The sequence below is a fragment of the Mandrillus leucophaeus genome, unplaced genomic scaffold, assembly GCF_000951045.1.
Source record: "Mandrillus leucophaeus isolate KB7577 unplaced genomic scaffold, Mleu.le_1.0 Scaffold123, whole genome shotgun sequence".
Taxonomy (NCBI): domain Eukaryota; kingdom Metazoa; phylum Chordata; class Mammalia; order Primates; family Cercopithecidae; genus Mandrillus; species Mandrillus leucophaeus.
The window spans coordinates 2,071,745-2,086,343 of record NW_012100654.1 but is presented as its reverse complement, the minus strand read 5'-3'; the positions used below and the strand labels follow the sequence as shown (position 1 = coordinate 2,086,343).

Genomic DNA, 14,599 nt, shown 5'->3' with positions numbered 1-14,599 from the left:
TACCACAGTTAGTAATACTGTGTTGTATACTGAAAATTTGCTAAGAGAATAGATTTCGGGTGCTCTTAACACACATACACACACACACACACACACACACGAGGATATAATAATTTGCTTGACTATAATAGCCATTTCACTGTGTATATTAAAACACCATGCTGTATACCTTAAATATATACAATTAAAAAAATAAAATACAAAAAAAAAAACTAGTATGAGAGGAGAGAAAGTCTGAAAATGATGTGATGTTTATAAGTCTGCCTAAGCTGAGCGGGAGCAAGAAAGGGGTCAGTCCTGGGTTCCTGCTCAGACCTCAGTTGGGATTGTGAGCTGTGGGGCTTGGAGAGCTGAGTGGGTGGGGCTGGCTCGGGAGAGGAGAGCGCTACTGGCCACCTCCATTCATCTGGAAAGCCGTAGCCCTGATCCAACCTGCCAAAAGGTCACCTTCATGCCCCAAACTGCCATTATTGGCCTCCCCCAGTGCCAAGGTTTTTGCCATAAAGCATATGAGAGGCTCATCATCCCCGACCTGCAAGGTATCCAAGGAAGCAATTCATTCACGAATGTGTATCTAGACAGGCAGCCACATCCCTCGGCCACCATGAGTGTAAGGTCCATGGCCCACTATCTTAAAGTTCTGCAGATTCTCCCCACCAGAGCACACAAAGGCTTACTTTCCCCTCTCTCCTCCAACCCATGAAGAGTTGGCATGGAAGGCATAGTGGGAGACATTGAGGAGGAAATTGTAAGTTTCTGAATTGGTCACTTATGCTCTCCAATTCACATAAATAAAAGCAGATGTGATATCTAAGTTTGGCTTTCTGCCATTTAGGTCTGTTTGTCCATCCCTCCCTCCCTCCATCCATCCATCCATCTATCCATCCATCACCAAAAGTGTACTTCCCCCGTGCTGGGCACTGAGAATATAGAAATGACTCAGCCTCCACATTTGCCATGTGGAAGTTCACTGTACAACTGTTCCATTGCTTAAGTGATGCCCTCCTGCAAAGTAACTGTTGCATTCTAGTCTGGTTTTCTTGTTTGTAAGAGGAAAACACACAATGAAAATGATATTAATTTTATTGCATCATTTTGCTGACTAGAACGCCAGACTTATAGTGGATATAAGTATAAAAATAACCAAATTCTTACAAATAATACTTTGCTGCTACAGTACTGAATAATTAGTGGAGGTTGCAATTATAATACAACTTTAAATAACATTCTCATAATAGGTTTAACACAATCGATCAGTGGCTAAGGTTTAAAGGTTTACAAAGAGAAATCCAGGACAACATGAAAACTCCAAAAGTTCATATTCCAGCTACATGCTTCATTTAACCATCAATCCACCAACACAAACATTAACAAAACTCAGAGCAACTCATGATGAAATAGTCATTCTCTTTTTAGGACAGGCCAAGGTTAATAAAGAAAGGTAAATGAGTCGGATTAGTTTCCCAGGCAGAACTGATTCCATCCCATCCCTGGCCTATCCCATCCTCCCTACCCAAAAAATCTGTAATGAAGTATGGTTAAGTGCAATTTAAAAATCAGAATATGCAAATTATTCAAAATGTCCTCTTTGAAAATGCCCAGGTGACAGACCCAGTCTCAGACCTGTCTCTTTTTAGACCTAAATGGTCCCCTTTGGTTTCACAGGGTCCAGATATGATGGAGTGTAACGCTACTGAGGATACTTTACTACAACAATTAATTGGCATTTAATACTTTCATGTTCCTACTATTTTAGCCACTTCTCTTCCTTGGAGATTTAAGAAAAAGAAAAAAGAAAACATACCCAAAGGCAAACTCTACAAAACCAGTATCTCTGTTTCCAAAAACACACATGAGAACCTCAGAATGACACTTTGTTAAGGGAGGAAATGAAATGTCCCTTCTCATCCACACAAAAGCTTTCAGATAGGAAAAAAAAGATGATACTAGGGGTAATTTCAAGTAAAATACAAAATATTGAAATACTGAACTTTGCGTTCTTCCTCTTTCCAAAGAAGTGCTGTAGTCTCAAAATTGGTGTATTTTAGAACTATGGGCCAAAACCCTAGTTTTGGGTGTGTTAGGCTAAACTTAGCCAAGGGCGACTGGACTGGACAGCTCCTCTTCTTCAGGCAGAGTTAAATCGGCTTACAGGACACCCGGGCACTTCACCAGGGGCCAACACAGTTTCACACAGGCATCAAAAAGCCACGCGAGGTGGGTGACCCAAAGGTGCCCGCTCTGGGAACTTTCACATCTGAATAGGTGTCATCCTTCAACGGCATATTCTTGGCTAGCCATCCAGCCTACGAGTCCAAAGATGCTGCCTTCTGCCTTGGGCCCACTTTAAGAGTTACCTCTTTAAGAACTCAATCATCACATCTTGAAGTTTTTGACCTCAGATGCCATCAGCCAGCTTGACTGAACCACCTATCAGCAATTTTGGCTCTAAATGACTTAGCTGCTTCTGAAAATATACTTCCCCTCAAAGGAGGAAGATGTGTCAGCGTTTAAGACATTCCACTGAATATGTTCCCAATTCTGAAAACAGTTCACAAAAATATGCTTCCAGTAGGTGGGAGCCATGGCCTTACCATGGGAACACGGCAAGCAGCTCTCAGATGGATGTGTATGTCTGACTGCGCTTGTCAGAAACCCAGGTCCTCGCCTTACACTTCCTATACCAAAGCCACGTGCCGGTGTGCTTCTTGCTGAGCACAAGCCAGCCACTATTTTCTTAATGACAAGTGTCTAAGAAAGATATGTAAAAGCCAATCTGAAAGCACATTTTCAAAAGGGTATTCAGCATTTTTTTTTCTTGAATTTCATATCATTAGTTTGGTTACTCCTTAAAAATAATATTAAGGTTCCTTAAAAGAAACTTATTTTAAAAGCCCTTTCTCCCTTGCCCTCTTTGATATTTAAGGTACACAGAATGGTGACGGGTGTGCCAGGACAGTGAGGCAGGGGCTACAGTGGGCAGAGCAGCTGGGGGAGTCAGGCAGACAAGGATTTCAGTCCTGCTTCTACAAGGCAAGCTATGTATCCTCTCTGAAGGTTTCTGTATCTGAGAAATGGGCACTTCCATGCCCACCTCTCGAGGATGCTGTGAGGAGCCTTGCCCAGAGCCTGGTCATGGTAGGAGCATGTCAGTTCATCTGTCTAAAGACACAGACTCCAGGGCCTTGGGCTGGCTCAAGGGGCAGAGGAAAAGACAATGCAATAAGACCCTCTGGAGCTTAAACCAAACCACTGATGCCAGGGAGCCAGCCAGCCACCCTTCCCTGCTGCAGTGTGTGATAGGACACACAGATGCCCTGCGCCCGGCTCTGCTCTACAGAGGTTTAAGCATCATTTGAGCAGTTACACATCACTTGCCCCGTCCTCTCACCTTCCCCCAGCTGTGGGGTATTGCTGCAGGATTGTGGCATCTGTGCACGTGAATCACACACCCCAGCTGCAGGGGCTGACATGGAGCAGTGTCTGGGCGGAGAGCCTTGGTGTGCCAAGTGTGCATCCAGGCCTCTTCTGCTACCGGGTGTTTCCCCTCGGCCTAGGCAGGACCCTTCTGCAGCTAGGAACCCCATGCAGGAGTGCAGCTGGCCCTCCCTTCCTCACAGGCTCACAGCCATGCTTTATTCATGTCCCCTTAGAGCCTCATGCTCTGGAGGTGCCTTCCCCACCCCCACACGCCTCCTGGAAACCGTGGAGACGGTGTGAACTCAACCTTGTGGGTGCCTCCTTTTTTTCTCAGTTAAAACAACAACAAAATAAATAATCCACTCCATACGGAAGAAACCCATGAAGAAGCAGCATTCTTGGAACTCACAGGACACTGTTTTCTGGATGTTGGGATTCTTCCCAAGAATGCTTTTGGGACAGAGCACTTCATTTTGTGGAGCTGAAGGTTTCTGGCTCCGATAGAGGAGACGATTTGTCAGCTGTGATGTCAGCTGAAGGCAGCAAGAGTGTGTGCCTGGGAATAGCCTCCCTGCATGGCTCTTCCCACAGCTGCGGGTCCTGGGGATGAGCAGGCATGCTGTGGAAGGAGCCAAGAAGCCAAGTCTGTGGGCTCAGGTGAGCTGCAGGAGCTCGGAGCTCTCCAGTTAGGTGCGAGGCTGTGAGCCACAAAGGGCCACTGGTTCTACAGAGAGAGAGAGAGGCAAGGCCCAAGATTTCAAAAAGGCGATACTTTGAAATTTTAGGTTAGCCTCCACTGATAAAAGCAGTTCTCCTTTGATTTATCTCATGGATGAGTGCAATTTAACTACTAAAATGCACCTCCCCTAACTAGGGCTCTTGCTACAGCAGGGTGATGGTGAGTGGTGGAGACCACGGGACACAGGAGTTCACGCTTAAAACCATCAGGGCCAAGGATTATGTAAGAATAAGGATTATATTTAGAGGACCTTGAAGAAACGACCACGCCCGGGGCAGAACTGTCCCAGTGGCTGCACCATTTCCAGAAATGTGTGTGCTGCGGCGCTCCCCGCCTCAGGGTGGAGACAATTCTTTTACCTCTGTATCCCTTCACTTCATCCACAACCACGATGCCCCAAAGCAGGCCAACAGACAGTTCCACAGGTGGCAATTAAAGACACCGAGTACTGGATGTCTCCCTGGCAGGACCCACGTCACAGGCATAATAAATAAGACGAGTGGAACTTCCTTCCCGAAGGTCAACCCTCACTTCCTCGACCAACCGGAAGTCTTCAGTTCTCCCACATTGACTGGAAGCAGAACCACATTTCTGGAGGGTGCGACACAGCCATATAAAGAGGTACAAATGACTGGGTGAGAAAAAAAATAGTTATTTCTTCAGCCGAATAAACAGCTTTGAGTGGTTGAAAGTTTACATGGGGTTTGTGGACGAGATTCTGGGTACAAAGTGCTGCAGTAGCAGGTGAGCAAACTCACATGTGGCTCCATCTCGGCTCCCTGTTCTTCCTCAGGAATCCACGCAGCTTCCCAAAGCACTGTTGATGCAGGAAATCTAACCTACCTATTCAGCCCGTCCCTCTAAACACATCCAGCTGCAGGGGCTCATCAAGCTACTTTCCCAGAGTGGTGAAACCTGCATTCAGTTTGACATTTCTCCTCCTTACGCAGCTGCCTCTGGCCTCCACGATGGTGGTCAGAGTCCCAGGCCCCAGGCTGGACCCTCATGGATGAAAAATGCCCCCCTGCCTGCAATCGGCCTGCAGAGCCTCCAGCTGAAACCAAATGTAATTTGTTTTGCCTTGATCCAGGCTTGTTTGAAAAAGTGAGATTTAACTGCAAAGAGATTAAAAAAAAATCTTAAATAAATGTGTCACCTTGACTTAAAAAAAACACATTGCAATTGTGTGCTGTGCCTCACACATTTCCTCATTGTGGGGGTTGGCTTGGAAACTGTAGCATAAGACAACCTAGAAACATATGAAAACACTGTCCGTTCAGCGGCGACATCTTCAGACTTTAGTGGTACGCTCATCCTCATCTGTTGTTTAGCACACAGGCGCTGGGCAGGAAAATAATTAACAAGCCAGTATTTTGCTGCAAATGAATCACCAAATTGCTGCCTATGGAAGTGTCTCAGGAAAGGAAGCCTTCTTTCTGGAACAGTCTTGAAACAGATCCAAAAGGAAACCTCCCATCCAATTTACTAAAGTGCAAATGAAGGGAAAACCAGGTCCCTGCACTGATGTCTAGTGGTCTGCCCTGGCTAATAGTCGCCCTGGTGCCAGTGCCATGGTGCAGTCACTCAGAGAGACTCTCTTGATACTGGCCCACATTCACGTTCACAGTAACAACAAAGGTGCCGAATGAGCAGCCTGTGGTTCCACATCCACCTGTCCCCTTCACTGTGGTCACGCCCCGCATGCCTGTCCCTCTTCCTGCTTGCCACTCAGCGTGGCTCCGACAAATCCTGAGCGCAGCCTCCTGGTGCGGTCCTCTGAGTCAGAGGTCCCAGGCGACTGGCTCAGAGCAACGAGTCCCTCTCTCTCCTGGACTTAAAAGTAGTCTCTTCTTCTGCTTTCATCACTGATGAAAGACGGGTTATACTGTCCGGGGAAAATGCAAGAATGCCGTGATCCTGGCAGTCCAGTGTAGGCCGGGTAGAGTCCATTTCGTTCAAGTTCTGGATTCCTTACACTTGTGGGCTGGTGGCCAAAGAGAAAAGAAGAAAAGTCAATTTATCTTTCTTGGGTTTAAATTACAGTGTTAAATCCCAGTGATTTTAGACCAATGTAGGAAAAGATCTGGGTTTATTCTGTATGATGTGGTTCTACTGATCATTTCTAATTTTTTTAAAGTGTCTTTCTCTCTGGAGCACAACCCGCTTTAAATCTTTCCTGTCCCTGCCACCATGCAGAAGGCGACTAATGCAACTGGAGGAAATGACCTTTGTAAAGTCCTACGACCACCTAGTTGCAGGTGGAGTTAGGACCCCAAACCAGGAGGCCAACAGCAATCCTCAAGTGACCAGTTTGATCTCAAAAAAAGGCTCTCTGGGAATAAGAGGGGCTACTTTGAGGAGGCCTTCATAGTAGCACCAAAGGTAAATTATTTCTTGGCAGAAATAAAATACTAGCTACTGTGTATCATAAATGAGTCACAGGAGAGCCCAGTGTGGGAATCACCTGGACGACACCTGAGCCCACTGTGTGGAACAGCTTGTCTACCCAGGTGACAGTTTCATGCCCTAAGCTTAGGCTCTGCCTCTACAGACTGCTCAGCCAGCTCTTTTCTTTTTTCTCTTCTCTTCTCTTCCCCTTTCTTTTCTTTTTCTTTCTTTTTTTACCTTTCCCTCTCTTTCTTTCTTTTCTTTTCTTTTTCTTTCTCTTTCTTTTTTTTAAGATGGATTCTCACTCTGTCGCCAGGCTGGAGTGCAGAGGCGCAATCTTGGCTCACTGCAACTTCTGCCTCCTGGGTTCGAGTGATTCTCCTGCCTCAGCCTCCCGAGTAGCTGGGCTACAGGCACACACTACCAAGCCCAGCTAATTTTTGCATTTTTAGTAGAGACGGGGTTTCACCGTGTTAGCCAGGATGGTCTCGATCTCTTGACCTCGTGATCCGCCCACCTCGGCCTCCCAAAGTGCTGGGATTACAGGCATGAGCCACTGTGCCCGGCCTTTTCTTTTTCTCTTTGAGACAGGGTCTTGCTCTGTTGCCCAGGCTGGAGTGCGATGGCACAAACACTGTTCACTGTAGCCTTGACCTCCTGGGTTTAAGTGATCCTCCTGCCTTAGCCTCCTGAGTAGCTGGGACTACAGGGGTCCACCACCATGCCTGGCTAATTTAAAAAAAAAAAAATCTGTAGAGACAGGGGCTCACCATGTTGCCCAGGCTGGTCTTGAACTCCTGGGGTCAAGCAATCCCCACACCTTGGCCTCCCAAAGTGATTACAGGGATTACAGGCATGAGCCACCGTGCCTGGCTAGCCTGCTATTTTTGGAATAAAAATGGGGTTCATTTACATTCTTGACTATATTTATTTAAGGCAACTCTTTAATACCATGGAAACATGCAGTGAAGTTGGTTCCTATGATGCCACAGGCCTGTTTGTTGCTGGTTATTGTAACGTGCTGGGGCTGAGGGGTCCTGAGCAAAGGATGTCAGCGTGGGGACACACTGGGGTAAAATACCTGCTCAGTTATGGCTTCAGTTAGTAAAGGAAAAGGACTTTCCTGATGAACACAGAAACAAAGCCCTATGCAGAAATATTAATGGGAATATTTTCGCTAGAGCTAAGTTTGTATCTCTTTATGTTTTTATCCTTATTTATAACTTTTTGTTCTTTCTTTAGGTTCAAAATTTTCAAAAAGAGTCCACGGAAATAAACAGCTCCTTAGCATGAACAAACTTGTCCCTCCCATCCAAAGTCTGAATCCTCGTGGTTAATTCCCACAGCAACCCAGAGGGATTACGGTTTCTGTAACAAGATTGTCTAACACCATTAAGTCCCCATGGGGCAAGGTTTCACATTTATTGCTATTCCTCAAACAGCTGCACGCGGCACGAGAAGTCACCTGATAACCATTTACTTTTCAGCTCAGATAAGCCTGTTAATGTTTGCTTTATGGTTGATACAGTGATATGAAATGAGCTGAACAGTTTACAGGAATATGACACAGGTTAAATTCAACGTGGGAGAGAAGCAGCAAGAGTTCAAGGTTGTCTCCTACCTTTCCAAATGATGCAGTCCAGGCTGGACATAGCAAATTATTAAAGCCCTACTGAGTATACAATATTCTAAACCTGAGAAGTGCTTGTTGAGGATGACATTGAATTGTTGTTCTCTTTATACCTTTTCCCCATCCCCTAGTTGGTTTTTTTGGTTGTTTATTTTATTATTATTATTATTATTATTATTATTATTATTTTGAGATAGGATCTCACTCTGTTGCCCAGGCTGGAGTGCAGTGGTGCAATCTCAGCTCACTGCAACCTCCACCTCCCCGACTCAAGCAATCCTCCCATCTTAGCTTCTCAAGTAGCTGGAACCACAGGCAAGCACCACCATGCCAGGCTTTTTGTAGAGATGAGCGTGGTTTCTGTAGAGACATGGTTTCACCACGTTGCCTAGACTGGTCTCAAACTCCTGGACTCACAAGATCCTCCCACCTTGGCCTCCCAAAGTGCAGGGATTACAAGTGTGAGCCACTGTACCCAGCCACCAATCCCCTAGTTTTAAATACTTAACCACACAAGGTAAGCATGGCAGACAGGAGATAAAAATGAAAGGGCCAAAGCCTAAATATCACCAAATTCTTGCTCTACCTTTCAGTTTCCATTCCTATAACTTAAAAGCAAGTTTAGTAACAAGAAGGTTACTGTTACAACCACATAAATATAATGTGCTTTATGGAAATATCCTTCATAGCAACACTGATAAGTACCATGCAAATAGACTGCAGGTAAACTGAATAGCAAATCAGAGGTACATGCCACTACTCTTTAACCCTTAACTAACTGTAATGCTTTTACTACAACAAAACAGAATTATTTTACTTCTCAGAGGAACCAGGGGCCCTGGGGTCATCCTGACACAGGAATACACACCGAGTAGTACACATCCGTCATCTGGAGGAGGTTTTTGGTACTTCCATTCTCATGCATTTCAATAGCTTCTCGGCCCCATTCCTGTGAGCGAGGATTTTTGGGGTATTCAGCATATGGGGACATTTGGAAATCTCCACTTTTGAAGATGAGTTTGCTTATGTCGTTTTTATTCTTTCTGTGGGATACAAAAATATTGTAAAGCTCAATTCTGTAAGGAAGTGATATCTGTGAAAGCACCAACTTTTTATAATGTAATTTCAACTGAAAGCTACCATTATATTTCTTTGTAGCTGCCCGCTGAGTATTATTAGTATTGTTTTATTTGGTATTTGCCTACAACAAGTAAATATGCAGTTAGGTGCAAAAAAAGATGCAAAAAGTCTTCCAATCCCAAAGGACCAGATTATCAGGGGTAGGGGGACAAAAACAGTGGCAACAGAGCAGATCTAGACTCTTCTACAGGACACAGATTACTGTGTCTTGGGGGTGGCCAGGAAAACAAGGGTCATAAATTCACAGAATGCTGGAGCCAGAGGGGCCCTTAGACTCATTCTAGTCCAGTGGATCCCGAGCTGCCCAAACATCAGAATTTACATGAAGAGTCTGGGTGTCCCCCAGATTGACTGAAGCAGGAGCTCTGGGGATAGGACACGGCAGCTCCAGCTCAGTAAAGAGACCTGACTTGTCCTCTTGGTCACCTTTTACTACTAGAAGGCTTGGAACTAGAATTCAAGCCTCCAACTCTCTGGGCAGTGCTCTTTCTACTACAAGAAGCAAATATTTCACAAGTCATAAAAACAGAACAGTTTGTTTATGAAAAAGTCCACCTATTTATATACCTGTACAATTCTCATTTCAGCAGGTTAGAGAAACGCTACTTGTGAGATTTCACTGATGGCAAATTGTTGGAATCTGTGTTCTTCACCTGTCTAACCGGCCCAGGACCAGAAGTTTTAAATTATATTTGTCACGGATAGGATAATCCGAAGTCTTTTCTTTCTACCTCACTTAATCTACAAATAAGTTTTCCAGGGAAGGCATAAAGTGACTCGGGGTCATAAAACCGAACGCCCAGCGTGTGGCTTAGGTGCTGGCTCTTTGTGGAAGTTGGGAACAGACCTGGCACAGACCTTGCTTCCTGGTGGGTGGGGTACCTGGGCTCAGACAAAGATATACTCATGCGCAACTATCTTCTCTTCTCAGGAGCCAGCAGGTACAGGCTCCTTCCCCAAATGGGTACACCATATAGTACAGAACACATAGCAGATATGAGGCTTCTGTCCCTTGAGTGCTCAGGTTATGTCCCTCTAGGTAACCATTCCTAGTCTCATCCCCTGAAGTTTATTTCCACTCATATGGTTTATCCTTGATGATTTGCTAGCAATTTGGAAAATGACAGGCAAAGGCTATACCATAAGGCCTGCATTCCTAGTTGGGTAGTTAGAGTACATTGCTCTCTGCTGCCTTTTTGGAGACAGAGGATATCTTAAAATGTCCTTTATGTCAGCGGTAGAAAAGATAACTAGCTATTTTGGGAGGTTCCCCTCATCTGTTACATCTAGATAATTCCTGCCATTATTATCATCTAAGTCAGAGGTAATAATTTTCCCCTATCTGAATAGATCATCATGGAGAAGGGGAATCAATTTCCTCCTCTCCCTTCCTTTTCCAATAGCAACCCAATCTCAATGGCTTCCAGGAAGCCCAAAGCATCCCACATTGCTGCTACAACCTCTCTACTGCAAAAATACTTCATCTTTCTTTGTCTGCTTCTCTTTCTCTCTGTATATAGCTTTACAGAGAAACCGTTCACATGTCATACAATTCACTCATTTAATGGTTTCTAGCATATTTAGACTTGTGCAACCATCATCACAATTTTAGAACAGTTTCATCACCCCAAGAAGAAACTCCATATCCCCTAGCCACCATCTTCCAATTCTCCCCTTTTTCCCACGACCCTGGCCCTAGACAACGATTAATCTACTTTCCAACTCTATTAGATTTGCCTATTTCAGATGAGTCATACAAATAGAATCACACAATAGGTGGTCTTTTGGGACTGGCTTGTTTCACTTAGCATATTTTCAAGGTTCACCCCTGTTATAGTATGTATCAGTACTTCATTCATGTTATGCTGGAATCATATTCCATTGTAGAAATACATCATATTTTGTTTATCTACTGACAAACATTGGTAGAGTTTTCACATTTTGGCTATTGTAAATAATGTTGCTGTGAACATTCATGTAAAGTTTTTGTGTGAGTACACCTTTTCACTTCTCTTGATATACCTAAGAGTGGAAGTGCTGGGTCAAATGGTAACTCTGTCTTTAACTTTCAGACTTTTTCAAAGCAGCTGCACCATTTTACATTGCCACCAGCAGTGTACAGGGGTTCTAATTTTTCCACATCCTCACCAGTGCTTGTTATTTTGGGTTTTTTCTTTTCTTTTTTTTTTTTTTTTTGAGATGGAGTCTGGCTCTGTAGCCCAGGCTGGAGTGCAGTGGCATGATCTCAGCTCATGGCAACTTCTGCCTCCCGGGTTCAAGCAATTCTCCTGCCTCAGCCTCCCGAGTAGCTGGAATTACGGGTGCCCGCCACTACGCCCGGCTAATTTTTTATATTTTTAGTACAGACAGGGGTTTCACCATGTTGGCCAGGCTGGTCTCGGACTCCTAACCTGAAGTGATCCACCCGCCTCAACCTCCCAAAGTGCTGAGATTACAGGCTGAGCCACTGTGCCCAGCTGCTATTTTCTGGGGTTTTGTTTGTTTTTAATAGCCATCTTAGTGGGTGTGAAGTGGTGTCTCATGGTAGTTTCGATTTGCATTTCCTAGGTGACTAATGATGTTGACCATCCTTTTGTGTGTGCTATGATCAGGATATGGTTTGTCCCCACCCAGTCTCATGCTGAAATTTAATCCCCAGTGTGGAGGTGCTGGGGGATGGGGCCTACAGGGAGGTGTTTGGGCCATGAGGGCAGATCTCTCATGAAAGGACTAATGCCTTTCCTGGGACAGCTGGTTGTTCAAAAGAGCCTGATACCTCTCCCCTAGTCCCCTACCTCTTGCTTCCTTTCTCATCAGGTGGCTCCCTTCATCTTCCTTCAGGAGTGGAAGCAGCCTGGGGCCCTCACCAGATGCAGATGCCCAGTCTCAAACTTTCCAACCATCAGAATTGTGAGCCAAATAAACCTTTTTCTTGAGAAATTTCCCAGTGATATGGTTTGGCTGTGTCCCCACCCAAATCTCAGCTTGAATTCCCACGTGTTGCGGGAGGGACCTGGTGGGAGGTGGCTGAATCACGGGGGAGGGTCTTTCCCATGCTGTTCTCATGATAGTAAACGAGTCTCATGAGATCTGGTGGTTCTATAAGGGGGAGATCCCCTGCACAAGCTCTCTCTCTTTGCCTGCTGCATTTATGTAAGATGTATCTTGCTCCTCCTTGCCTTCCACCATGATTGTGAGGCTTCCCCAGCCATGAGGAACTGTAAGTCCATTAAACCTCTTTCTTTTGCAAATTGCCCAGTCTTGGGTATGTCTTTATCAGCCGTATGAAAATGGACTAATATATGCAGCCTCAGGCATTCCTTTACAGCAACACAAAATGGACTAAGACAACGTGCTTACTGGCCATCTGTATATCTTCTTTGAAGAAATGTCTATTCAAGTTTTTTGTCCATTTTTAAAATTAGGTTGTTGAGTTATAAGAGTTCCTTCTATATTCTAGATACAAGTCCCTTATTAGACATATAATTTGCAAGTATTTTCTCATGCAATCCATATTTGCAAGTATGGGTTGTCTTTTCACTTTCTTGATAGTGTTCTTCAGAGTATAAAAGTTTTTAATTCTGATGATGCCTAATTTATTTACTTTCTCATTTCCTGCTTGTGCTTTCAGCTATTCTTTTCTAATAAAGAAAATGAAGTTTCATTTACTACCCTTCTTTTTCCTCACAGGCACCAACTATCGTGAATTCCCTTTTTCCTTTTATTAAAATGGGTTAGTCACATTACGATTTAATATTGTGAACCATCTCAAGTATTCTGTAAGAGAATAGAATCTGACCCTTGTATAGCACAGGCAAAGGAACAGGACTGGAATCTGAACTCTCATCACTTACCTGCAACAGGTAACAATCAGTGCGATGCCTAGGATGAGCAGGAGCCCACCTCCGGCAGCTGCGATCACCACAGTGATAAGCTGATAGGCTAAACGTAAAACAAACAAAAAGGCAGATTGGCTGGAGGTAATGAAGGAATGAGTGAGTTCTCAAGAATGGTCTCCCCTGACTCTACAGTCGCCACCCTGCCTTGAGGGGTGCCCGTGCCTACAACTTCCTACTCTCTGGCAAGGGATCCTCAATGGCTATCTCCAAGCCTCTCCGTATTGAGAAAGGTTCTTTTTTTTTTTTTGGAGACAGAGTCTCACCCTGTCACCCAGGCTGGAGTGCAGTGGTGCGATCTCGGCTCACTGCAACCTCCGCCTCCCAGGTTCAAGCGATTCTCCTGCCTCAGCTTCCCGAGTAGCTGGGACTACAGGCGCCTGCCACCATACCTGGCGAATTTTTTTGTATTTTCAGTAGAGACGGGGATTCAGCGTGTTAGCCAGGATGGTCTCAATCTCCTGACCTCGTGATCCACCCGCCTCGGCCTCCCAGCGTGCTGGGATTACAGGCGTGAGCCACCGCGCCCGGCCAAAAAGCTCCCTTTTTTGGGCTGGGTGCAGTGGCTGACGCCTGTAATCCCAGCACGTTGGGAGGCCGAGGCAGGCGGATCACAAGGTCAGGAGATCCAGACTACGGTGAAATCCCGTCTCTACTAAAAATACAAAAACTACAGGCGCGGTGGCGGGCGCCTGTAGTCCCAGCTACTTGGGAGGCTGAGGCAGGAGACTGGAGTGAAACTGGGAGGCGGAGCTTGCAGTGAGCCGAGATCCCGCCACTGCACTCCAGCCTGGGCGATACAGTGAGACTCTGTCTCAAAAAAACAAAACTAAATAAAAAAGTAATGCAGATAACTCAGAATCTTTTCTTGGCCACTTCCCACTCTTTGGTGTTGTTTAATTTTTTGAGTTAATGGTAATAGTAGATATAAAAATTCTTTTTTTTTTTTTCCCTAGACGGAGTCTTGCTCTTGTTGCCCAGGCTGGAGTGCAACGGTGTGATCCCAGTTCACTGAACCTCCGCCTCCTGGGTTCAAGCGATTCTTCTGCCTCAGCCTCCCGAGTAGCTTGGATTACAGACACATCCACCATGCCCTGCTAATTTTTTTGTATTTTTAGTAGAGATGGGGTTTCACAATGTTGGCCAGGCTGATCTCGAACTCCTAACCTCAGAAGATCTGCCCGCCTTGGCTTCCCAAAGTGCTGGGATTACAGGCTTGAGCCACCATGCCTGGCCTAAAAATTCTTGATTCAGTTCTAGATTTTTACTTCATAAAATAAAAAGGAGGCAACCCTAGGTTAGACTCCCCAATTTTATAAGGAACATTACTGATCAGTTAAGTCCAGAGTCTGGGAATCACTGCATCAATCATGCTAGGGACTGAGT

The 14,599-nt window shown here is 45.1% G+C and overlaps 1 protein-coding gene across 1 annotated transcript in view; it reads right to left on the bottom strand.

The window, feature by feature from the left end:
• Positions 1–1,065: 1,065 nt before the first annotated feature.
• The window catches only part of HEG1 (heart development protein with EGF-like domains 1), a 62,242-nt gene continuing 48,708 nt past the window's right edge, over positions 1,066–14,599 (bottom strand). Inside the window, exons 15-17 of the mRNA XM_011971535.1 lie at positions 13,172–13,259; positions 9,046–9,220; positions 1,066–6,143 (exon numbers count right to left, since the gene is read on the bottom strand). Coding sequence (XP_011826925.1) covers positions 5,994–6,143; positions 9,046–9,220; positions 13,172–13,259 — 413 coding nt within the window. The 3' untranslated portion in view covers positions 1,066–5,993. The remainder of the gene's footprint in view (positions 6,144–9,045; positions 9,221–13,171; positions 13,260–14,599) is intronic.